The sequence below is a fragment of the Trichoderma evansii genome (genome assembly GCF_050947405.1).
Source record: "Trichoderma evansii strain SZMC 28006 chromosome Unknown GGI43scaffold_30, whole genome shotgun sequence".
Classification (NCBI taxonomy): domain Eukaryota; kingdom Fungi; phylum Ascomycota; class Sordariomycetes; order Hypocreales; family Hypocreaceae; genus Trichoderma; species Trichoderma evansii.
Window position 1 is genome coordinate 285,619 of NW_028145176.1, and position 23,547 is coordinate 309,165.

General features: G+C 52.3%; 4 protein-coding genes across 4 annotated transcripts; 2 read left to right on the forward strand and 2 right to left on the reverse strand.

The window, feature by feature from the left end:
• Positions 1-58: 58 nt before the first annotated feature.
• On the reverse strand, positions 59-2,963 carry GGI43DRAFT_262473 (Mysoin-binding motif of peroxisomes-domain-containing protein). The gene is made up of 5 exons (XM_083201003.1): positions 2,793-2,963; positions 2,495-2,712; positions 1,921-2,396; positions 1,379-1,830; positions 59-1,298 (listed from the first exon to the last, which is right to left on the reverse strand). Exons 1-5 carry the CDS (start codon positions 2,839-2,841, stop codon positions 643-645), a joined length of 1,851 nt encoding a protein of 616 aa, XP_083055946.1. The 5' UTR covers positions 2,842-2,963; the 3' UTR covers positions 59-642.
• Positions 2,964-3,686: 723 nt separating this feature from the next.
• Positions 3,687-6,135, forward strand: GGI43DRAFT_262471 (uncharacterized protein). Its single transcript, XM_083201002.1, has one exon. It carries the CDS (start codon positions 3,910-3,912, stop codon positions 6,007-6,009), a length of 2,100 nt encoding a protein of 699 aa, XP_083055947.1. The 5' UTR covers positions 3,687-3,909; the 3' UTR covers positions 6,010-6,135.
• Positions 6,136-6,998: 863 nt separating this feature from the next.
• GGI43DRAFT_388267 (uncharacterized protein) lies at positions 6,999-21,772 on the reverse strand (the record flags this gene model as incomplete). The annotated part of the gene is made up of 3 exons (XM_083204043.1): positions 6,999-8,441; positions 8,876-16,002; positions 16,054-21,772. 3 exons carry the CDS (start codon positions 21,770-21,772, stop codon positions 6,999-7,001), a joined length of 14,289 nt encoding a protein of 4,762 aa, XP_083055948.1.
• A 330-nt stretch (positions 21,773-22,102) lies between these two features.
• Positions 22,103-23,471, forward strand: GGI43DRAFT_417381 (uncharacterized protein). The gene has a single exon (XM_083207415.1). The coding sequence runs from the start codon at positions 22,385-22,387 to the stop codon at positions 22,724-22,726; it is 342 nt and encodes a 113-aa protein (XP_083055949.1). The 5' UTR covers positions 22,103-22,384; the 3' UTR covers positions 22,727-23,471.
• The last annotated feature ends 76 nt before the right edge of the window (positions 23,472-23,547 follow it).

Sequence of the window (23,547 nt, forward strand, 5' to 3'; positions counted from 1 at the left end):
CAATTCAGGCATAAGCTTTACTTAGTAATTATTATGTCTGTTTTACATCAGACCAAAGGAAGCGAAGTGTGAAGGAAGAGCACAAGCCAGGAAATAGGAAATTCAATTGCATCATCTAAATAGCATTGCATCCGCAGCACTCAATTTGGTGGCCCCATCGTCCCATCTATGCTGCATTTCAACAAACAAGATTCCAACAGCCCACGCATGTTACCGCAGATAATAAGCATGCCAAGTATCAATGTAATATACAAAAGTTGCGTTGCGCAATACCCCGTGTCATACGCCTTGTCTAAACCGCGAAAAGCAAAAATGACAAACACAAAACAAAACAAAGACCAGCCACTAAGCCACGATTTGACCGATTCTAAGAGAACAAGAGAAAAAGAAAGACGATGAAAAAAACAAACAGCCTATCGCCACAAACCCCGTTGCCTTTGTACCGTATCTTACCCCATATGACGAAAGGAAAAAGATGGAGAGAATGAATCAGGAAATCAGAGACAGATCAACAAAAAAAGAAGGAAATGAATGTTTAAGCGAGAGACGTGATGCTGCCGTGCGCCTGTAAATGTTGCATGAAAAACAGGCCAAAAAAAAAAGTTGAGGAAATGATTATCGTCGAGACGTGTGGATCAGAGCTCACATAGAGATGCGTGCTCCGGGTGGAGCACTGGCTCGCTTTTGAGGTCGTAGGCTGATTACTGTTTCCAGCTCTCTCAGCATGCCCTTTGTAGCCTCCAGCTGCTGTCGAGCTGCGGCTCTATGCTCCCTCTCTTCCTTGACCTTTGCAATTCTCTCTTCTCGCGTTAGCATGCTTCGAGGTCGCGGCTTGGCTACCGCTTCAAATATTTCCTGGTCCTCTTCAGCATCGTTGATCTCTGATGCCGGCGGGGATTCACCGGTGAGAGCCTTGAAAGCCTCTGCTGCACCTCCCTCGCCTATTGTTGTAAGTCCGCTTAGGGAGCTGGCAGGCGATAGTAGCGTGCTCATCGATGAAAGCCTCTTCTCGGTCCTATCAATACCTTGGGCCAGAGCGGCTCTGCCCTCTTCCCATGCCGCCATGAGCATTTTGAGATCCACTCCAATGGAGTCGTACTGCGACATAAGATTGGGTCCTATTTCAGAGATGTCATTGGAATCGTCTAGCGCTCTATCGGATTCTTCGCGCAGTAGATGGAGCTTGGCTTGTAGGCCTCGAATTCCAGTCGACATGGAATTGAGCTTGCGAACCTGGGAGCGCCATCGTTCCTTGCCTGGTGTAAGAGGCAGCGATGGAGTAGGTGGCAAGGGGAATGCTGGAAGTCGTTAGTATAAGGTCGCAGAGGTAAATATGCAAAGATACGGAAAAAGAGAAAAAAAAAAAAAGGCGGCTTACATTCTTCCTCGCTTAGTATCCCCTGCAGCCTCTCAAACACAGACTTGGTCGAGACATTAGCGCTTTGTAGCGCCTCGACGGCAGCCGTCCAGCGCAGTAAATCCTTCGCTTCTCCATTCGCATCCAGCGCCAACAGAGCGCAGAGAAGCATCTTTCGCGTAGTATGAAACCGCGCAGCAAGAATCTTCAGTGTCCTCAGCGACTCCGAATCTTCAAATTCAGATTCGTTGAATCCCAGGCGCGAATCCGAGATGTCGAAATCGCTAACGTCATACATGTCATAGTACTTTTCCAGCTCCATTTGCTCGGCAAAGCCCCTGACAACATCAGACACCTGATTGTAGTTCTGCAAAACGCCGGCAAACGAGTTTTTGAGCGCCTTTCGTAGCCGAACGCATTTTCTGCTTTGGGTGCGGTCTTCGATTCGGCTAACTGGCGCAAGGGGTAGGCTGCTGTAGAAATTGTTAGTATGTCTCATCTATGCCGGCTTCAATCGCAGCCAGAAGCCACTACAGGTAGAGAGGGCAGGGAGCAAAACTGACATTCGGTATCCTCGAGAAACAAGCTCAACTTCCTGTACGAGAGAGAGCGCGGCCTCAGTTGCACTATCAAAGTTCTGCGAATTCGAGATAAATGTGTTGATTTCAGCCAGGGATTGCTCTCTACGGTAGCGAAGCCACTGTCGTCGCACAAAGACTTGTCCTACCAGCGCGGCCGCTGCAGCAATAATAAGCACCAGAATTAGGCGTCGTTTCGTCACATGCGATGGCGCACTACTCAGTGCCCAGCTTAGGAAGACTGCGAGAGCTAGCGCTCCGACGACGGATACTATAATACCTTCGGTCGAGAGGAGAGATTGGTCATTGGTGTTTGTGGTCGAACCCGGCGTTTTCAGAGCCGGGGGTCGGTTCCCAAGTAATAAATGGCCATTCAGGAGCTGAGAAGCAATGATTGTATATCTAAATTGTTCGAGGAACCGGGCGTTGTCTGCGCTATCGAGGCTAGCGGCGAGGAGGGCCTATTATCGATTGATTCAACTCCAGATTAGATTCATGCGGTGTATAGGCGCAACAGCGTCAAGCTCCGGGGGTTCAACACGGCGGGTTTTGAACATACAGAGCAGCTTTTCTTAAGCGACTGCAGCGTCAGAGGCTGCGCCTGTGGCTCCTCAGCAAGCTCTGGCTTGTTGGTATTGCGGAATCGTGCCTTCACCAAGGGGCGACCGGTCGGCGCGAAAGGAGTCGGGCTCGCAGGAGGCGAGGATGCTATCGACGACGGAAATTCGGGAGTGCCGTCCATGGGAGCCCATTCTGCCTCCGACATATTACCTCCATCTTTGAGTGACGACGAGATCAGTCAGCATGCGCGCGCGGTTCAGGGGAAAGAAGCGACAATCTGGAGAACCTCAACATACCTCTGAGGTAGTCGGCTAGAGGCGTTTCTTCGTACACCACGGGCTCCATCAGCAATTTTCATAAGCGACTTTCGAGGTTGAACAGCAACAACGAAGGGACACTCAGAGCCATGGAGCCCGGAGCAAGCTGGGCAGGACAGGAATGCGTTGGGGGGGTAATGAACAAATGCCACAGTATGCGCCGCCGCCCTGCTCGTAGTATACTGTAGCAACTGAGTGTTGTTTTGTTTTGTTTGGTCTGATTCCTTGCGTTCGTTTCGAGGGCAGTTTTGTCTCTTGTTTCCCCGTGCTGCTATGTCTTGCTTCTGCGCGCTCGCCTCCAGTATGGTTTCAGGGAGGACGTCAGTGAAACAGCAGACAGAGTTCGAGAGCCCTTCTTTGCATGTGCTCAGGGGAGAGCCAAGCGAAAGCGGGCTGGGTGTTCGCGTGCCTTTGGGACTAGCGACTGCAGATGCAGATGCTGCCAGAGCTCTAACAAGCAGCTCCTCGGCGTCACAATCGCCTGCGGTGGCCCGGGACCAGGATGGATCGGTCGTGCATGGATCTGCCCCGTCAGCTCATTTGGGACCCCGAGATTGGACGACGGGGGTTTGCGCGGTGCAGCGTTTCCGAGTGAGGCGGAGTCCAGAATTACGGTGCAATGTCACTTTCGGATGGATATGCCTCGAATGAGGGCGCAAGTGCATATTAGGGAGCGCAGACGGAGCCACGGGGTCTGGAGTACATTCACCGCCCCATACAAATTACAGCTTCGGTGTACTTCCTGCTACGGGGTTCTTTGTATCTTTGTACCGACTACTTTGAGCTCTGACCCCTCGTGCTGTGTACCTCGTGCTTGTACCCCGTGCCATAGCGGATCATCGTGCTACGTACCTAACCTTTGAACCTTTGATGCGCCGGAATTATAGTTTTTCCCGACATACCGTGTTAGCTCCAACCATCTCCAGAATCTGGAAAGAGCTTCGAATTTTGTGGAGAGAGGGACAAATCTGAGCAACGAAGCGGGCACAATCCTCGACGCGACCCGATACGATTCGCTTCCGTCTTCCGAGTACCAGTGCGATGGCTGGATAATCTTGACGAACCCATCCTCGAAATCTTCGTCGGCGGCGCACCAATGCCCGTGCGGACATCGGCGCAATGCCGGCCTGCAATCCCGCAGAGGGCTTCTGCTGTTTGGATTACAGATTCGATGCTTCGCCAGGCCATTGAACACTATCACCGCCAATTCGCCGTTCCCGCATCATGTCGACTACTCAGCTCGCACTCTGGGCCTCTCGAGAGCCGTCGTCGCCAGCTAAACAGGCGCAATATGACGGGAATCATTCCCTCGTCTTCCACCTACACCCCGCTATGGCACTTTGACGTTGCCTGGATCCCCAGCGAGTGGAAGTGGGAGCCTCCAACGACGGTGGAGGAGCGAAAGAGAAAGAAGCAAGCCATTAATCCCTCGGCCCTCTTCGACGGACTCATTTCATGGCTAGAGAAATCTGATGGCGACAAGCCATTCATTCAGCCGCCGGCAGATGTAGCTGTCTCCAACATGTCGAACATGTCCGTGGGAGAAGCAACAGCAGTCGAGCCTCCATATCACGACAATCCCATACCAACGGAGTTACCGCAAGAATTGGTGGTTTTACGAGCCCGTATTGCCACTCTAGAGACGATAAACAGCGAGGAGTTGGATCGTTTACGGAAAGCGTTTCGGCGTGATTATTTACGCAGGATGGAGGAAGCACTTATTTCTGTCGAGGGACTGCGTCTGGCGATGGAGCCCCTTGACCAAGCCACAAGAGAAAAAATATCTGACCCGAGGATGGCAGATTGGCTCATTGCTAGAGTTCGACGCAGCCTTTTGACTGGTCTTGATGTTGCCCAGAAGAAAAATTCTGACGATGCGACAGTGAAGGAGCTTTGGATGACGTTTTCCGCCATTATTTGTTCTTCAGAGGGCAGCTACCAGGATATCAGACTTTTCAACCGAATGCTGAGCTTGATGCCGGACTCGATCAGGATCCAGATCCCTACAGATCAAATATTCAATTTGACACGGTCCTTTGTGTTAGCTCAGGCTAGCAGCAGCAACCTTTCTACCCGCTGGATAGCCACTGCGGCCCTGTTTGGAGAAGCAATTTCAAGGCTACATCCTGTACAGTTGCAAGGTCTGGATAGCGATATTCCTACTCTCTCTTCGCAGCGGGAGATAGACGAAGAGAGAGACCGAAGACTGCTATTTTCGTGGTTAATAGCCAAAGCTTACAATCCAACCACAACAAACCAAGAATTTATTCAATCGTATCAGGATCTCGCTGCATCCCGCGAGATTGATCTCCGCCACCTCCAGCTTTGGCAGCTTATTGTTGGCCGGTTAAAATCAACAGGAGCCATTGAACCCAATGTTCACTCTGAGCTTATACGAACCAAATACAGCTCCCTCTCACGGCGATGGATAGATTTGTTTTCCGCAATCCACAGCCTTCCTCATTCCACCAGCATCTTGACAGAGCTTCTCAACTTCTTCAAGGGCATCGACCAAACCGACGCCCTCATCAGCGCACTATCATCGCTTCACATATCTCGCGTATCTATCGACACCGTTCGAACAATAGCCACAGTATGCGACGATCATAAACTCGCCTTACAACTTTACGAAGCCCTCCGATCACAGCTAGGCCAGGGCGAACACATCACAACGTGGGGGTGGGAAGCATGGGTTCCATATCTAGAACGAATCATCAAAGATCCCGAAATCACACAGCCGGTACATTGGGATGTCCTAAACCTGCCCCGACTGGCGGCAACCTCGCAAAAGGCGGCTGCCGATCCGGAAGAAATCGCCCGCGAGATCCAGGCTAAGATGGCCCTCCTCGACAAGATGGGCCAGTGGTATATGGAGGCCTCGCACCTCAACGACCGCCAAGTGCTCCGGCGCCTGCAGCGGTGCGCAAGCGTCCAGCGAGCGCTAACAAGAAACGTCTCGTCGCAGGTGCTCGCGCAGGTGACGGAAGTAGTCACACGAGACCTGCAAAGGGGCCAATGGGGCAGGACGACGTGGCTGCAGTGGCTGTTGGGCATGGTCGCGCAGAAACATGGCGACGAGCACGCCAGTGACGTCTTGAAGACGATCAAGGGATGGAGGTGGATGATTAACCATCACCAGGGTCCTGCTGCTGCTACTGCTGCTGCTACTCCCAAGCACGAGCCCTTGGACGCGTGACGATATACTTAGTAGCTACTAGTCTCTTGCACATGGAGACGTATGTGAAGATAGATGATATACCAATAGATTAATTAAAGTAAACGAGCCTCTGAAAATGACAGGTGACTAGACAGTAGGATAGGGCACAGAGATCACGGACGCCACAGATTCGATGAAACAAATGCCCAATAGTGGATGAGGGCAAAGGCGTCGATGCCTAAATGCAGCGCAGTCTTTCACAACCTTTGACTCCGCGCATTACTAGTGGTTGGTACTACCGCATTCTAGGCCAATTCTTTCAGACCTGCAGGATGCTAGCAGCAGCAGTAATTTTAAACGCTCAAATGGCATTGGCCTCTTCGTACTACGCCATCTTCACGATTGGACAAGACGAGTCAAGATGCATCTCAGTGGAGATTTCTAGTTCATTCAGTCATAAAATCTAGGGGCCTAGTAATATTTAAAGCAAACAGAAAAAAACACGAATGAAATGAAAGGAAAACGTAAAAAGAGTATTTAAGAGACGCATGAAAATTCATGTAAAACATTGCATAAAAACAAGAACGCACACTTGCGTTCTCGCACAAATAAAGACAATAATTAAGTACAAGCTCTGCGTTGTAACAGAAGTTTCATAATCTGTCAACCCAAGAGATAAAAAAGAGTAAAAATAAAGAGGTTCGCCGTAGCAAGAACGAAAATTTCCAAATGGATATCGTATCATCAAACCATGTATGAACAGGTTGCTTTGCTTTCCCGATTTTGCCCGGTATAGAAAATTAGAACAAACAACAAAGAAATTCATCACTGTACTAAACAGAAAAACCAAAAAGACTTATCCAAAAAGCCGTCATAACAGAGATATATATACGCAATGCAAAAAAAGAAAAAGAAAAAAACAAAAACACCATCGCTCAACTTTTTTCTCAAATCTTTATGAGTTAAATGTAAGAAAAAAAGAGTAAAAGAAAAAGGTCATCATAAATAGTGTAGTCATAAATCCCTCCTTAGATTGCATTCGCCTGTCTGGTATCGGGCGAGTTGGTGCCATCGCTCAGACGGGCTGTGCCCGTAGAAGCTCTCCCCCCGTCAGATGGCGTGGGTTGGCGCGTGAGCTTGCTGCGAGCAATTAAGACCTGAGCAGGGCAGATCACAATCTCCTCATCGTTGGAGCCATCATCATCTCCCTTCTTGACAACGAGAGGGAAGAGGACAACGCGCACAATAGCGCCGCGGGCCTCGAGCTCTTCGTTGGTGAGCTTCAATGTTCCACTCCGCTCACTCATCATGGACGCATTAAATTGGACAGTTTGTACAAGCTCGCCGTCTGCATCATATTCAGGCTGGAGGGGCGGCAGCATCATGTACTCGGCCTTTTGTGTCCGCATCTCAATTGAGAGGTGGACGGCCTCGTGCATGACCCTGCGCAGCTGGGCTTGGATCTGGCCCTCCAGGTTAGACGGCGGCGGGAGGACCTTGCATAGGGTCTGATAGATAGCCTGGACGACAGCCTCCGTGTCCAGGTCTCGTTGCCTCTTGAATGAGTCACGCTTGGAGAGCAACGTAAGGGTAACAGCACGCCATTGGCGTACGGCTTGTGGTGGGCCAACCTCGGTCAGCAGCTTTTCCAGTGATTTGAGTTTCTGTCGCTGCTCTCGGTCCATTCCGAACAGGTACCGAGTAAAGACAAACTCCCAGATCATGTTCATGGTCATGGACATGAAGATGTCACGCCGCCTGACTCTGTCATTGAGATATCTGTCGACGTCAGAGCCATCCAGGACAGCATTGTCAAGTCGGTCGATGATCTTCTCATCATTGATCTCATTAGTCAGGCGACAGGCTCGCATGTCTGAGAATTTGGAAAAGCGAAGAACCCATTGCTGAACGTGGGAACATAGTTGTTGGCAGCGATGATCAAAGTAATCTTCGTCTTTGATGTTGAGAAACTGCACGTCGGCAGCCTTGGATTCGAGAATCTGGCGCTGCAGCTCACGGATCCTCTCTTTGGCGGCATCCAGCTTGGTCGTCAGGTCGGCAATCTGGGCATCTTTCTCGTGCAGAGCCTGCATGAGGGCAGCTTCGTTGCCATCCCGGTCGGCGTAGACCTGTAGATCTGCATAGCGGCTGTTATCCTTGTTGGCCAACTCGGTGTTGGCGCTGGTGAGGCCTTCATTGACCTCGGTCAGGCGAGATACCTCGCCCTTGAGGAACTTGAGTCTCTGATTGAGAGCCTCAATCTGTGTGTCCCGGTCGGAAAGAGCGGTGACAACACGGTGGCTTAGGTGCTGTTCGGAGCTGTGACGGGCATCGGAGAGCAGACGGTTCTCCGCTATGAGCTGCTCGACTCTTGCCTCGAGCTCGAGGACTTGCATACTCTGGCGTCGACGCATGCTGTGTGGCCTTGTTGGAGATCGTGGCGAGCCAAATTGGCCCTCGCCCAACCCATCCTAGAAAAGCCCAATGTGTTAGAAACAGGAAAGCGACGCAGACGAGAATGCGACGCGGACAAGGGACAATGACAATGACAAAACAAAGAAACAAGGGCTATGAAAAATAAGCCGTATAGAGGACAAGTCAAGCCCGCAAATGACCACGACTCGACATGCAAGCACTTCGGCAAACGCAGACAGGCAGGCAGGCAATCAGAAAAAAGCCCAGATGCTGAGGAATGCAGAGCTTCGCAGCGGTCGGGCGGAGCTTGGCTGGGGGGGTGGAAAAATCACGAGGTTGGGCGGTCTAGCTGAGTGGCTGGGAGCTGAGAAAAAAACAGCAGAACCGCAACCCAGACGGGCCCATGCAGGCGGCGGTGGGTCGGGTCATCTGCGGGCACTAATCATGTGACGAGACACGCAGCGTGTCAAAGAAAATCTCATGCACTCACAAATACATCCGTCTTGTCCTTGGCTCGCACGCGGCCCTCGTTGGCAACCGGCGCCTCGAACGGCGGAGCTATGGTCGGGGTGCTGTTGTTTTTCTGGCGCAGCGATCGCAGGTCGCCGGCGCGCTTGTCTGCCCGCCTCAGTAGCGGCGGCGTCGGGATGGACGACGATCGCACTGTGCTGCCGCTGACGGCGTCGGCCTGGTGCGAGATTTTCAGCCGCTCAGGGGTCCGCAGGCGCACCGCGCCGCTATTGGGCGGGGACTGTGGCGCTGGGCCATTGCTGGGGTCGGCCCGCGCTGGGTCTGGCTGGTGTCGTGTGGCGGACGGGATCTGGCTGTCAGAGACGCTTCGTGGCTGTTGCTGGTCAATCGATATCGCCTTCAGCGCCGGGGATTCTGGGCGCTGCAGGCCTGGTGCAATCTGAGCGCTGACTGCTCGTCGTAGGCTTCGTAACGGACCTGCCACCGGTGGTGACGGGCCTGTCATTGGTGACATGCTGAAAGAGGTCGCTGCTCGTCTCAGCATCGGAGGAGTGTCGGATCGATCCGACAATGAGGGTATTGGCGATATTGTCGAAAGTCGTCGTGGTGCCATGCCCATCCCGGCGATGGCTCCGTAGCCTTTCCTAGTAGGACTGGATCTCCCCGTCGGAGTTTCCGGTCGTGTTCCTGTTCCCGTCAACACCCTTTCCCTTGTTCCCGGTATTGTCTTCCTTTCCGAGTCTTGAGCCGCATCCCGTAGCGAGGTATCTCCTAGTCTCTGGCCTCCCAACGTAGACCTTCGTAGGCGCCTCTTTAGTGGTCGATTCGGTGCCTTGTTTACCGGCTCGGGAGTCTTGAGCTTTGCTATGGCGGCTTCTATCCAGTCTGCGTCAACTCCACTATCGCGCATCTTCTCTTCATCCTCTCCGATGGGTAACGTGCTTGTGCTGTGTCTCCTTGATCGGCTCAGGACGCTTTCTGAAAAGCCACTGTCTCTGTAGAAGCCAACTTCCGACGCTGTCGCTTCCGCTTCCGCCTCTCCCTCTCCCTCTCCCTCTGGCAGCTCTTCAACTGAAGGCAAAGTTCGCGGGGGCGACAACCTATAATCAGATGTTTCGTAGTCAGAAAATTCACCCAATTCCATTGGGGGAAGCACTGATATTTCTGATGCATTTGCCTCTCGTAGAAGCCCACCGATAGGATCCCCCACTTGAGAACTCCGTCGAAGCATCTCAAAAGGTCCAAGAGACTCCAGGAGCTCCGTTGCTTCCTCTATATCTGCACTCCCGACACGCTCTCCTCTAAATGCATCTCTTCTGCGCAACTTCTTTCCAACCACAAACTCAGGACTTCCAACTTCCATTATACTTTCACTTCTCTTTGGTGTAGTAGGCCTAATAGGTTGAGATTGACGCTTCTTACGCTTATTGGGAGTCGTGGGGCCATTGCCACTTTCCAAGAAATCGTCAATTGTTTGTACTTGATTTATTTGCCAGCTCCTCTCGTCACCGCTTTTCCGAGGAGCTGGATTCCCTAAAAAAGACTGATCTTTAGGGTCTTCTTTGCCTGAGGCTATAGGGTCTTTGTCTGGAGGTATAGGCTCTTTATCTATGTCCCTTGTTGGCTTCTTCTTGGCACCACCAAATCGTTCAGCCATGAGAGAGACGCTTCCGCTAATCCCTGTAAACCAAGGCCGGTTGGACCTCTCACTGCTTTGGCTAGATGCTGAACCTGGTCGAATACCCCTCTCCATTGATGATCTGGGGCTAGGAACGGAGGGATCCTCCTTTTCACCAGGTTCTTCTGAAGAATGCTCAGCACCATTGTCAATATTCGCAGCATTATCTGGAACGTTGTCTGGGTTTATCTGCTGCTCTGTTTGGCTGTTCCTTCGCTGTGGCGTAGAAATATTTGAAGGTTCGTCAACGAGGGGTGCGTCTTCGACCATCTGGCCTTCTGGAAGCTCCTCTTGCGACTGCGAAGCAGATCCGTGCTTCTTGTTAGAAGATTTGCCCCATTTATTTGTAAACAGATCCCATGGATTTTCCGAGTCATCCTCTAAAGGGGCAGGAGCAGCTGTTAAGGGTACATCTCGATTTTCTGACTCGGGCTCGTTCACTGGCTTGGAATCGGCATTCGCAGGTTCTTCCGCCACAGCCTCAAGAATGGGGGTTAGATTTGGCAGAGATGCATCGCTATTCGTAGTATCTTTATCTTGTTGAGAAGTTGATGGCTTGGCTGATTCAGGGGTCTTACTCTCAGCTAAATCAGATCCCACAAGCTCGCGAGACTCGGGCTCTACCTTTCCTAAAGCTTCAGGTAGAGCATTGGCCGGTTCTGAGACACTGATCTCGACGGGAGGTAGAGGCGCTTCTCTCTGAGGAGGGGGTGGAGGTGCTTCTCTCTCGGGGTGTGGTGGGGGAGGATTGTTGGCACCATCACCCGGTCCCTTTGGCTCACCCAGGCTGTTCAGCGAGGATGATGGCTCACTCCCTGCTGTCGACTTCTTACGCTTATGCTTGTGTTTCCCCTTCTTCCCCTTCTTCTTCTTCTTTGATCGAGTAGCCCGGTGGGCATGCTGCTCTGCTCTCGGAACGGCTGTTACCTCGAAGCCAGTAAGGCTTGATGTAGACTCATTGTGCCTCGAATATCTGGATCGTCTTACCCCGCTTCGTAGTGATGCAGTATCAGAAATTATAGTTGAAGTATCGTTGTCGTCGTCGGAGTCGTCATCGTCATCACTATCTCCGTACTCACTTGCTGATGTCTCTCCATAATCAGGTTCAGGTGGGGCCAAGAGGAATGTGCTTTTACGAGGCGGCACTTCATGTCTATATGAGGAAGAAGGCCGCTGGGGTATAGGGTCGAGAGGGTCAACGGACTCTTCTCTAAATTCCTTGGAAACCTTTTCTGCATGCTTGGTTGGTGAAGTAACTTCAAATCCAGGATTGAACAGCTCTGTAGACGGCTGTTTTTCCTGCGCAGCCTCCTCAGCCATTAATTCTCGCCGGGCTTGTTCCAACGACGGAAGCTCAGCAGATATTGACCCTGATCGAAGGTTTTCAGACTTAGGTTCATCCTCAGTAACAGCTTGTTCCTCCGAGGATTTTTCTTCAGTCAAGCCATTGTCAGTCGCTTCCGCATCTTCCACGGCTAGGTTGATCGGATTAGGAGCGCTGGGAATGTCAGACTCGAAAATGTCCAGAGGGTGGGAGAGGATTTGCTCCTTCGAGGGCTTTGCTTCAGTCTTGTCGGCCGCTTCCGCATCCTCCTCAGCCAGGCTGATCGGATTGGGGACGTCGGGAATGTCAGATTCAAAAATATCCAGAGGGTGAGACAGTATTTTGCCAGGAGCCTCATCCTCATTATTCAAGAGCGGAATATAATTGGTATCCGCAGCAAGACCTGAATCTGTCAATGTGGTGTCAACCGTGTCATCCCTGACAGCCTCTGCCGGGGTCTCGATTTGGCTTAGGTCTTCAGCCACACTCCTTTCCTGACCGTCTCTTGTAGGCTCAGTCAACTCTTCTTCCACCTGTGGCTTGTCCTCCTGCGGCTCCAGAGAGTCTCCAGCATGAGGCTCGCTCGCCTCCGTAGAAGCATCCTTGGCTTCGGGAGCATGCTCAACCTGCTCGCCAGGGTTTTCTGGCACTGTGCTTACAGGAGCAATAGTACCATCCTGGGCGAGATCTATTTGCTCAGATTCTTCAGCTTGAGTGAGGTGCTCCGGTTCCATCTTCTCGTCCACGCTTGGTAACGTGACTGGTGATGCCTCTATTTCAGCTTCCAGTGTAGGTTGTTCCAGTTCAGATGTCATATTAGATTCTTGTGGAAAGCTGGTTTCCTCTGAGGCGTCTAAAGTATTAGTCGAATCAACAGCTTCTACAGATTGCTCGGAATTTTCCGCTTTCTCTTCTTCCTTCTGTCCATCGAGATTTTCATGGTCGTTGTCCTCCACCACTGGCTTAGGCTCCTCTTCGTGCATTGATCGAGAGTCCTCAGCAGGCCCAGTCTCCGTCTCTAAGGGAATATCAGATTTAGCAGCATCAACATCAACCTCCCTTGGTTGATCTCCAGTATCCTCAGTCTCCAAGTCAGTCTTGTCCACCGATAATGTCAACCCATCGTCATTGGCCACTTGGTCTAGCTTTGGTTCTAGATTCTGCTCCTCATCGAGGTCTTGTGGTGACATGGTCTCAGATTCTTTCAAGTGTATAGAATCTTCATTTTTGGCTTCATGTTCCTCAGCGGGCGTTGAACCTAGCTCGTTCTTGTCTTCCTGAGACACTACGTCCAGTTCCAAGCTAGGACCAGAGGGCTGTTCAACTGCCACATTATCTTGTGAGCTCTCCTCAGGCGCCACCTCAGCTAAGTCTGCGTCAGGAGCTAAGTCGTTAAGCACAAGTTTTTCTGAATCAGGCTGCTGTTCTTCCACTTCCCGACTCTCGTCTGCTGAAGCGAATTCTCTCGTCTCCGGTGCGATATCAGCCGGAGTTTGATGATCAGTTTCGAGAGATGGTATTTCCACAGATTCATCTGGCGTAACTTCGGTATCAAGTGCTTGCTCTGTCGGCTCAAGGTTGGAGATAGAACTTTCTTGCTTTTCGTCGTTTTTCTCTTCCTCTGCTAGTGGCTCAGCTTCCTCAACATTGGGCTCTGGAAGACCAAGATCCGGGGTCTCCGTAGATTCTTGCTCGTTAATCTCCTTAACCTCTTCAACAGAAGGAATAATATCAGTGGCATCAGTAGAGTGCTCCTTGTTTTCCTCAGCCTCGGTCTGGACTTCGTGGACTGTATCGAGTACAGCAGGTGCCGTTACAGCCTCAGTTGATTCAGTTTGCTCATCAATTGGTAGTCGAGCAGACTCCTCAGGAATTACAAAACTCTCGTCCATCTGCGTTGGCTCATAGCTAACAGGAGACTGCTGTGTGGGGTACTCAGTAGGAGCATCGCCTTGTGTGAACAATGGCTCCGAAATGTCAGAGGCAAATGAAGGGAGCTGGGGAGCTCGATCAGTATCTTTGCCGTCCGCTATCTCTGCTACCTCCTCGATAGATCGTGACAGACTCTCCTCCATCTTTGGCTCTGCTGAGATGTCTTCTACTGCTGTTGTAGCTTCAGGTTGTTCAGAAGTCGAGTTCTCACCAGCGGGCTCCAGGTCCTTGGTCTCTCCAGCATCCTGGGTGTCTGGTTTATCCTCAGTTTGATCGATCTCAAAGGTCGCTTTGTCTGCTGCAGGTTCTGGCATTGACTCGACATCTTCTCCCAGGCTCACTGGTTCAAATGTCTCTGCAGGGGCTGACTCTTCTAATTCTTCCATCGTCTCCTCCAGTATAGGGGACAATTGGTCACTGTAGATCGGAGTTTCTTCTGTTTGCTCAAAGTCATCGCCTTCAGTAGTATTTGCCTCCTCGAGACCAGGCTCTTCTTCCATGATTGTAGGTAGCTCCTGGAACGGCGTTGGCAATGTGTGTTCAAACTCTGGAGCAGCCACCATCTCTTCAGAATCCTGCTCTTTGTTGTCATCTTCGACCCATTCGCGGTCGACTGCAGGAGATTCGTCTAGTGGAGCAGATGCTAGCTCATCAGCATGGGGAGCATGTGAGTCTTCAACCTCTGAGGCAACGGGCTCTTCAGCTACAGCAGGAGATTCAACTAGCGCCTTCTCTTCGGTTGGAAGCACCACATCAGCTACAAGAGCATCTCGATCTTCGACTGGAGCATCGTAATGCTCTTGCTCGGCAGACTCACCGGCAAGCTCTTCAGAAGTCAGCTGAGACTCTACATCAGCCAGGGCTGATGCTTCTTCTTGCGAGGGAAGAAGATTTTCAACTAGTTCTTCAATAACGGTGGGCTTGTCGTTGACTGGAGAGCTCTCCCTTTCGCCTCTATGGTCAGAATGCGGAATTGGCTCGCTATCAGTAGCGGCCCACTTGACAAGATCATCTGCTTCCTCATTGGCATTCTCGATGGCATCAGATGGGATCTCTCGCTCCTCGGTCTCCGCCAAAGTGACAGTTTCAGGCTCGGTGGAAACAGCAGCTTCTTGCGCCTCCTCAACCGTAGATTCTTCCGCAATCTCCCGTGAGATCTGTTCCGGTGCTTCGGATGCAGGCTCAGGAGCAACAACGTCCTTAGCAACGTCAAGAGGTGTCTCTTCGGTCAATTCCACCGTATCAACATGCGTAGGCTGGATTGAACGCTCAATGGCAGGTTCAGTCTCACTCCTTTCAAGTTCGGTGGAGAGGTTGCGAGTATCACTGGGAGCGGTCTCGGCGATAGAATCCACAGCTGGTGCGAGAGTAGGCTCAATAGATTCAGTAGCAGGTTGAGCGGGGGCCTCGGTGGAAGTTTCTGCTGCTGCCAGGGCTGCTGCGGCGGCAGCGGCAGCGGCTGCCGTCTTGCTCTTCTTCTTCCTCTTTCTCTTCTTCTTCTTCTTTTTCTTGTTTTTCTTCTTCTTGCTTTTCTTAGAGCTCGATGACACCACAGATACAGCCCCGAGAGAAGCGATAGACGCCGTCATATCATGAATCGCATTACCGTCTTCATCAAAGCGTTTTGCGACTTCCACACGTTCGTGTTCTTGTTCATCCTCCTCCTCGTCAGAGTCTTCAGAGTCTTCGGAATCTTCAGAATCATCTTCTTCTTCTGATTCCTCCTCTTCCTCCGATTCATCTGAATCTTCAATAACCGTAGATACATCAGGTTTCTTGGGATATTCTTGCACAGGAGCCTCTGGAACCGAATGAGGCGCCGCCTTGGGGATAGTACCGACAATGATTTCCTCAACTTCCTCCGGCTGTGATCGTTGAGTTGCTTCGGCAATCGTATCAGACAAGAGCTCATCAGACACGGGTATGATATCAATAGGCTCGGTGTATGGTGCTTCAACGTCCTCGTCGAGCGGCTCAAAAACAGGAATCTCCTCAGCATTTGATCCGAGTTCCGGCTCAGGAGCATAATTTTCGGGTTCCGATTCATCTTCAACTGTCACAGACCTGGGGACAAACTCTGGTGCCAGTGCCTTCTCTTCGGTGAAATCTTTAGAAAGAGACTCGGTTGATGGGATATACTCGACATCTGGAGCAAAGCTCTTATTGAAAGCCAGGTCTGGAACTTCGACGAATGCAGCCGCCGTCTCCTCAGCTGTGGGCTGCATAGAATAGCTGCGCTCTTCCGATGAAATAGACTTCTTACCCTTGTCTGATGACTCCTCGGCCGTTTCTGATAGCGAGTCTGGATAATTGCGGCTCCCCTGGCGGGCCTGGTCCTCTGGGACACTCTCAATGCTAGGCAAAGTCTCAATCACCCTATCCATAGTTGCCAGTGCTGAATGGTCCGGTACCTTGTCCTCAAAATATTTTGCGGGTCTTGAAAATTCAGGGATAGCGCCGAGCATCGATGGCTCAATGGGCGGCAGCTCCGGTTCATATAGATCCTCGTCGTGCATATCAGCAGGAGAGGTGCGTGCGGTTTCGAAGTCATCGGAAGCGTCTGCTGATGTCAATTCATCGGGGCGTAGGTGGACATCCTTTCGGGGTGAGAGTCGCCGTGTAGGAGTTGTAGGGCTCGGTATGGCTTGGGCGTCCACTGTCCTGGCCGATTGGCTTGACGAAGGCGTCGACCTGACGGGAGCAGTTTCATAGTCGTCGGTGAATCGCCTATCGTTGTCAGTAGGTCGAGGGGGCAGCTCATATTTCAGGTCGGCTTTGGGCGTGGAGCCTTCGGATTCTCCAGATGCTACAGCTTTCTCGACTGGCAGACCTTCAGTCTGGAGCCGGAGTCGGAAGTCGTCATCCGGGTATGGCATTGGGCTTCGGAAGTCTTCCATATCTCCGCCCTCGGCTTCACTTGTCACCTCGCTAGGGGGTAGTGGCGGCAGCTCCTCACTCTTCACGCTTCTATCAAGGGATCCTCGTCGAGAATGCTCGAGAAGCATCAGAGGCATAAACTCCTTGGTACTATCCCAGGAAGTTGGACGGGGAGGGGTACGGGGAGGCTTGTTGGCAACAGGGCTGGGAGGGCCTGATCCGATACCCCTGAGGAGTGCTGCGAGAGGCACAGCGGTGTTGCTGTATGATCGGTTGCGGGCACTTGCCGCTAGATCTTGGTTGCTTCGTTGCCGGCGATGAATCTTGTCGAATCTCCGGTCTCGATCTTCTATCGGCGATGCAGGGCGACTGTCAGGCAGACTGGGTAGCTCACCAAAGTCACTCTCCACGGGACTTCCCGGTTCGCTTGGGGGCAGAGGAAGCAAATCTCTGTATTGAGGGTCAATTGCGATTGCCCGGGGAGCAATCACGGGGTAATAATCGTTAAACTCTCGGTTCGAGCCATAGAGTTCTCGCGAGATGTTCTCCGGTTCCGAGGAGACATCGGCGGCATTTGAGCGAGTCAAGGCCGTTGCTGCAGCTGCAGCAAAGCTCGCTGGGCCGACACCCGCGCCTAGAGTGCCGGCTTGCTCAAAAAAAGAATCTCGCTTCTCATCAATGACCTCGGTTCGGTCGTTTTTGCCGCCAGATTTGTTAAAGATGCCTGAGAGGAAACCAGATTTCTTGCCGCCAGAGACTTTGCGGGGTTTGTTACGCGATGAAACATGTTTCTCGCTATTATCATTATGTCGTAGAGATTTGCTCTCCCGGCTTCTCGGCTTCCTTTCTTCATCTTGAGGCTCTGAAATTACAGAGCTCACGCCACGGTCATCTACACGTTCATCCCTTGGATGCTCGCTGCCGTCGGTTTTGGGGAGGTCAAAAGTAGAACTGCGTGGGCGCCTTAACCTTCTGCTAGAAGTCGACATCTCTGATCCAGCCAGCATCGACCTTCGTGTGGATGCCCCAGGAGAACTATCCCAGTCTTCCCAGTCTTCGACACTAAAGACGGTAGCTTCGTCACCGGGCACCGAAATTCTTGAGAGCTCTGTAGCCTCGTCTCCAGGCATAGACAGCCTAGAGCTTTCATCATCAAGGCCATCTCGTCTCTTCTTCTTCTTTTTCTTCTTTGACTTAACGGGGGGTTCATAGTCAGAGGCGTTCTCCTCCAGTTCGCGTAAAGCCTCCGGTTCGAGTTTCCTGATCAGTGGCTTCTCGGGCTCGGATTCATGTACTGGTCCAGTCTTTGTCTCTGGGGCCGGCTCCAAATCGCGCGACTCTCTAGCTTCTAGGACTTCCCGCGGCGGCTGAATCTCGCCTGAATGTCTCTTTTGGAGAAATGCCTCAAGCATCTTTCGCTGTTCAAAGTTGTTCTTTTGAGGAGGAGTGGCTGGTCGCTCTTCCACAGCCGGTGGCTGGGCCAATTCCTCCAGCTGAGAAGGGGGTTTGATTTCGCCAGACTGCCTCTTTTGAAGATGTTTTTCCAGCGCATTCAGCTTCTTTTGCTTTTGAGACGTCTCATCATGCTCGTCTTCCGTATCAGTCAACGAGAGATCCCCCTCGACCTCTATCTCCTCTCTTGGGCTCTGCTCATCTCTTTGGGTATCACTCAGAGGTATGGGGGTCTCGTTTGTTTCAGGACGAGAATTTCGGCGGCGAAAAGCCGGGTCATCAATTACGATATTAGGATTAAACCCAGTCTTCTCTAGGCCAGCCGCTACAGTAGCAGCAAACTCTTCGTCATCGAAACTTCCAGGCATCTGCTCCAGCTCAGGACCAGCTGGCTTGGGGCCCGGGGCAGATGGTGTATCGTCATCAGCAGGAAGATCGCGACTGCCTGACTCAGTGCTTCGATCAAGCTCGGAGATCGGTTCGGCGGTGCCAGCCGCTATAACCGCGGCGATCTTGCCCCATCTACTGGTCTTGCTGAGACGGGGCCTGGGTTTCTCCTCCGCCTCAGCCAGCTCGTTTGGGGATTCGGCACGGCTGCGAGCCTCGGGAGATTCGACCACGAAGCGATTTATTTCGTTTTGGCCCCAAGAGACGGACTTGCCGCTCGGTGACGTTTGAGTCGCCTCACCCTTTGATTCGGCCTCATCCTCTGACGAGTCGGCCAGTGATTCGTCTTCGTGTATTTCTCGAGGTGCAGGAACCTCTGTCGGCTGTTCTGGTTCTCGACGAGCCGCTGCCGTAGAATCGGGGCTAGGAACCGGAGTTGGACGAACAATGTTCAGCAGGGGGCGTTCACGCTCGCAAGAGGGATCCTTGGACCTGAATCTCGGGGCATTGACACCCCTGGTAGCTCTGAATTTATCGGTTTCATGAGGGAAGATCTCGTTGTCGATTTTGACATCGGCATTGGGGGCGCCGTAAGGGTCCTCGTCATCCCTATGTTCCTTGCCTTCCATATTGGGTGGTGTGACGATGGTGATCTGCTCTTCAACAGGCGGTGTATCCCATTTGTCTACCACGGATCCATCCGGAGACTTGCTTTGAGACCGGATCTCATCAGAAGCAATCTTTCGAGCAATTACAGATTCGCGGTAGTATTTGTCGGCTTCCTCCTGTACGGAGTCCTTATAGGGTCGGCTTCGGTCACGAGAGCCATCGTCAGAGAAATCGCGGCGTCTACGCTCTCGCGACCGCTCTTCTTCAACAGCAATAGCGGATGCGACTGCGACAGCAGCGACTGGAATCGTCGAACGCTTAGCTTCGTCCAGGATGGATCGAGCTTCTCTTTCCTCTTCTTCGTATTCGTAGCTATCCCGAGGGTCTCTACGCCGAGATCCTGAATCATTTCCTCGCCTTCTCTCCTCTTCTGCCATTTGGATATCATATGTATCCTTTCGGCTAAGTCTGACATCCGAATGGGTTTGCTGTCGCCCTGAAGACGGAGGCTGAGTAGATCCGGCGAAGTTAGGTACACGCTCAACGGTCACAACCTCAGGTGTCAGAGGCCGGCGGGGGGTGTTGAACTGCGGGGTGTTAAAAGCATCATTGGCAACCTGGTATTTGAAAGGGTCAACATTGGCGTTCGAAGTGGGCTGGGTTGGCCTCTCAATATTTTCATCACCTGCCTTTGTCGTACGAGTGGTCTGCTGCGGCTCTCGCTCCTGTTGTCTCTGTCTATCTCGTAATTCGGCTTCACGCCTCTCCATGTGAACGTCTTGTGTCGTTTGATACTTGAGAGTCTCCTTGCGCTCCTGTGGATGGAGCTCCATCCAGGATCTGCTTTCCTTGGACACGCCAGACGAATCTTTATTAAAGTAGTCAGGCATTTGACGAGTAGCCTCTGGTCGGGGAGAGTCTACATCGTCGTTTCGACGGTTGTAATAAACATCTGGATTGGCCCTCCGCCGCTCCAGCTCTTCAAAGGGAGCCTGGTCTCGCTGGAAATATTCTTCGTCAGAATCTGGGCGAGTAAGCTTCACGTCATCGCGATAAATGCGGTCTTCTGTCCAGGGACCCCTTCGATCTGCCATGCGAGCTGCTGCAGCGGCTGCAGCGGCTGCAACGCCGCCGCTGAGTGTAGGGTCAAGGCTCTCCTCATTGGATCGCTGGCGGCGGTAGCTGTTTCGAGAATCTCGTGTGCCGGCTTCATATACCTTGTTTGAGACGGGCACCATGGGAATCGGTTGCTGGAGAGGGACAGATCCAGGGCGATGGGCAGAATCGGCCTGCGATTCACCGGTAGGTGGTCTGTCATTATCATAGCGATTGAGACCCTGTCGCCCTGAGCCTGCAGAAGATGGTCCTGCCTGCTGTTCATCTCCAAACCCACACGGGGTGTGCACTAATCCACGCAATGAGTTGACCGGTCCAAATAGCCTAGGATCCACAACGGAGCTCTTCCTGCGGTGAGTTGCCGGGTATGACTCGGCGGCCTGAGCAGCAACCGCCCCAGCAACCGCTGCGGCGGCTCCAGTTATGGCAACATTGGAGCGCGAAGACTCGTTGCCGCCGTAGGCTAGATGTAAAGCGCTCTCATCACTAGACGAGCTCTCGGAGGAATCGCCGTCGTCGTCGGATGCCGACTCCCAGTCTGATTCATCAGAAGACGAGTCACGATGCTTCTTGGAGTTGGAAAGCCCTCGCTTTTTACCCTCCCTTCTGCTCTTTCGTAGTGCGGTGATGGCAGCGGCAGCAGATGCTAGTCCGGAAGGTCGAAACTTGCCAGCAGCGCGCAAGTCCTCCTCATTGGACTGTCGTGCCAGGTCTGACAGCTGACGGCCAATGGCGAGAATCTCCTCATCCGTCTTATCACGCTTCTTCTCACTGAGATGCTTAGAGGAACGCCTGCTGGGGATTGCGCCTAGATACTGCTGCTGCGCGCCGGATACAGCAGATCCTGCAACAGAGCTGCCGGCGCGCGTAGACTTATCCTTGTCTTTCTTCACAAAGCCCGTTCCATAGGCCAAATCTGAGTTAATGGATGAGTGAGACGAGTTGTTTCCGCCACCGAAGAAAACGCCACGGCGCTTTTTAGTGCCACTTCCTCTGCGCCGCCGACGCCGACGCTCTGACGGCGCCTTCATAAAAGCGCTGAAGAAGCCTCCATACCGACCGGACGGATAGTGTCGCGAGACATCCAGGTATGAAGATGAGGAAGAGTTTGACGAGGATAAAGAGCCGGATGAGGCTCTGGATCGGGGTTGAAGATCATCGCGCGGTGTTGCCTGCAGCGGCATTGGCAACGACGTCGGTTGCGGAAACGACTCCTTGTATTTCTGCTGATATTGCTGGTGCTGCTCGTATTGCTGCGGGTATGGCTGCGATGGGAACTGCTGCGGCGGATATTGCTGCGGCGAATATGGTTGTTGCTGCGACGTTGGTGATGGCTGATATGGCTGTTGCTGCTGTTGCGGTGGTGGTGGTTGATATGGCTGCTGCTGTTGCTGTGGGCTGTCGGCGCTGTAGCTGCCCGGCATCTGCTGAGCCGTGATGTTCGTAGGGGAGTACATGCTGGCGGGATCCTCGCGCGATTGTCGCTTCTCGCGCCTCCGCCTCCTGGAGCTTTCCAGGCTCCGGCGGCGGGGATGAGGCATCGTGAGACCAGCTGATCGGGCGTCTGGTCGCTCTGCCAGTAGCGGGGATGATTTTTCCTTCTGTTCCCTAGCTGTGAAGGAAAGCAAAAGTCAATCAAACCACCGCCCGGGTTTGTTTTTTTGTTTTGGTTCCAAAGGGAAAACGAGCTGATGAAACTAGGCTGGACGCCAAACCTGCTCCCCCCAGTCGACCCGACCCGCTCCGTGGACAACCGGTGGCTGGGGCGACAGCTTCAAGACGAGGTACTCCGTAGAACAACGACAAGATGCAACAAAGGCGCTAAACAGGGCCTGGAGGAGTGGCCGGCCGGGTTGCTGTGGCTGGCGGGCGGGCCAATCAAGCGTCGCGGCGTCGGGCCTTAGCGGCGTGGTTCAGCTGGCAAAATCGGACCAGGGGGAGCGATCACAAGAGCTCAACAGCTCAGCCTGGACATAATAAAGGGGGCATCGAGATCTGAAGAAGCTGCTCGGGAGGACGCGAGCGAGCGAGCTGGGGTAGCAAGCTTGGAGCCATGGGAAGTGGAAGTGTGTTTCAAGCGATCTAAGCCTAGCCAGAGTCGTCGTTACTGTCTTGCTCTTCTCACATCTCCCTTCTCTGCCTCCCAATCCCTAATGCCAGACAAGAAGCAAATAGTAATCGACAGGTACTACCTTGTACAAGCTTGTTCTCTTCTGCTGCAGAAACTGGGACAAGCTTGCACATGCTTGTGCTTGCTGTGGTACGTGCATTGCGCTCTAGTGGAGTCGTTCATATTAAGTGTGTTAATGCTGCTGAGGCTCTGTATCAATTCGGCAAAGTCCCTTGATTTGCTGGTGGAGCGCTACTCGTATCAGGTAAGCTGTGTGCTGGCTGCCCCAGTAGCCTCAGGCGTTACAGGTGCAAATGTCTCACCCACCCTGTCTGACCAAAGAAGAGCAGCGCTACCAATAATGCTTCGCAAATCTGATACCTGACCGCCACTACGAGTGCTTTTGGGTTGATTTTGCAACCCCGCTTTTCTGCCAGTTGGCACTGCGGTGCTGTGTTGGGTCCTCCTTAGATGTGGACAAAAAAACTAGAGCATTATTCAGATGGAGAAACATGACAACCTCGGAACCTACCCTGCATCGTGGCCCAAATTCAACGTGGTCTGCCGGCCAGAGGATGCAGGGAAATGAATCATGGTTTATAACAAAGTATATGGCTGGTACACGTGTATCATATTTGACGATTTGGTACAGCTGCTTCTACTCTGTGGAGCGGATTGCATGGAGATATTTCGGTCATATGTTTGAACTTAACCAGCTCGCTCATTCACTCTCTTCCCTTTTCTCCCCCTCACATCCATCACACCCACAGTGAGACAATGCCTCCAATAGACGAGCCATAAAAAGCCCCTCACTTACACGCAAAAGCAAGGAAAGCCAGAGACAGAAAAAGAAGGCCACCCTGCAGTGCTTCCAGACCGATGACGCCTCTCTTTGGCCAATCCTCCGGCGTGCATACCTGACGATCAAGGCCAGCTCAACGATCATCCCCCAAGCACTGCATGCTGCACGCCATTAAGATCTTACCTAGGCAGGAAATGCCGATCGCCATTTGGCCGTAGTACTGAATCCTTCTGGCGTGACCGCATTTCATCTCATCTATAAGTACTCTGTACATGTTTAGTGAGGTACTGCACTACTAGTAAGATAGCTCTAAAAGCTGCCCCTCGACGCCACAAGCCATTGATACATTTAAGCCTTGTGCTTGTGTGGAAGTGGCTTAAAAGCTACGATATATTTAAAACCAG

What these genes read in the sequence shown, in the direction of transcription:
- GGI43DRAFT_262473 (XM_083201003.1), bottom strand. Translation starts at nt 2,841, where the DNA reads ATGGAGCCCGTGGTGTACGAAGAAACGCCTCTAGCCGACTACCTCAGA. An exon ending in GTTTCTCGAGGATACCGAAT is followed by an intron (nt 1,831 to 1,920) that starts GTCAGTTTTGCT and finishes CAATTTCTACAG; the next exon opens with CAGCCTACCCCTTGCGCCAG. An exon ending in GATACTAAGCGAGGAAGAAT is followed by an intron (nt 1,299 to 1,378) that starts GTAAGCCGCCTT and finishes AACGACTTCCAG; the next exon opens with CATTCCCCTTGCCACCTACT.
- GGI43DRAFT_262471 (XM_083201002.1), top strand. Translation starts at nt 3,910, where the DNA reads ATGCCCGTGCGGACATCGGCGCAATGCCGGCCTGCAATCCCGCAGAGG.
- GGI43DRAFT_417381 (XM_083207415.1), top strand. Translation starts at nt 22,385, where the DNA reads ATGCCAGACAAGAAGCAAATAGTAATCGACAGGTACTACCTTGTACAA.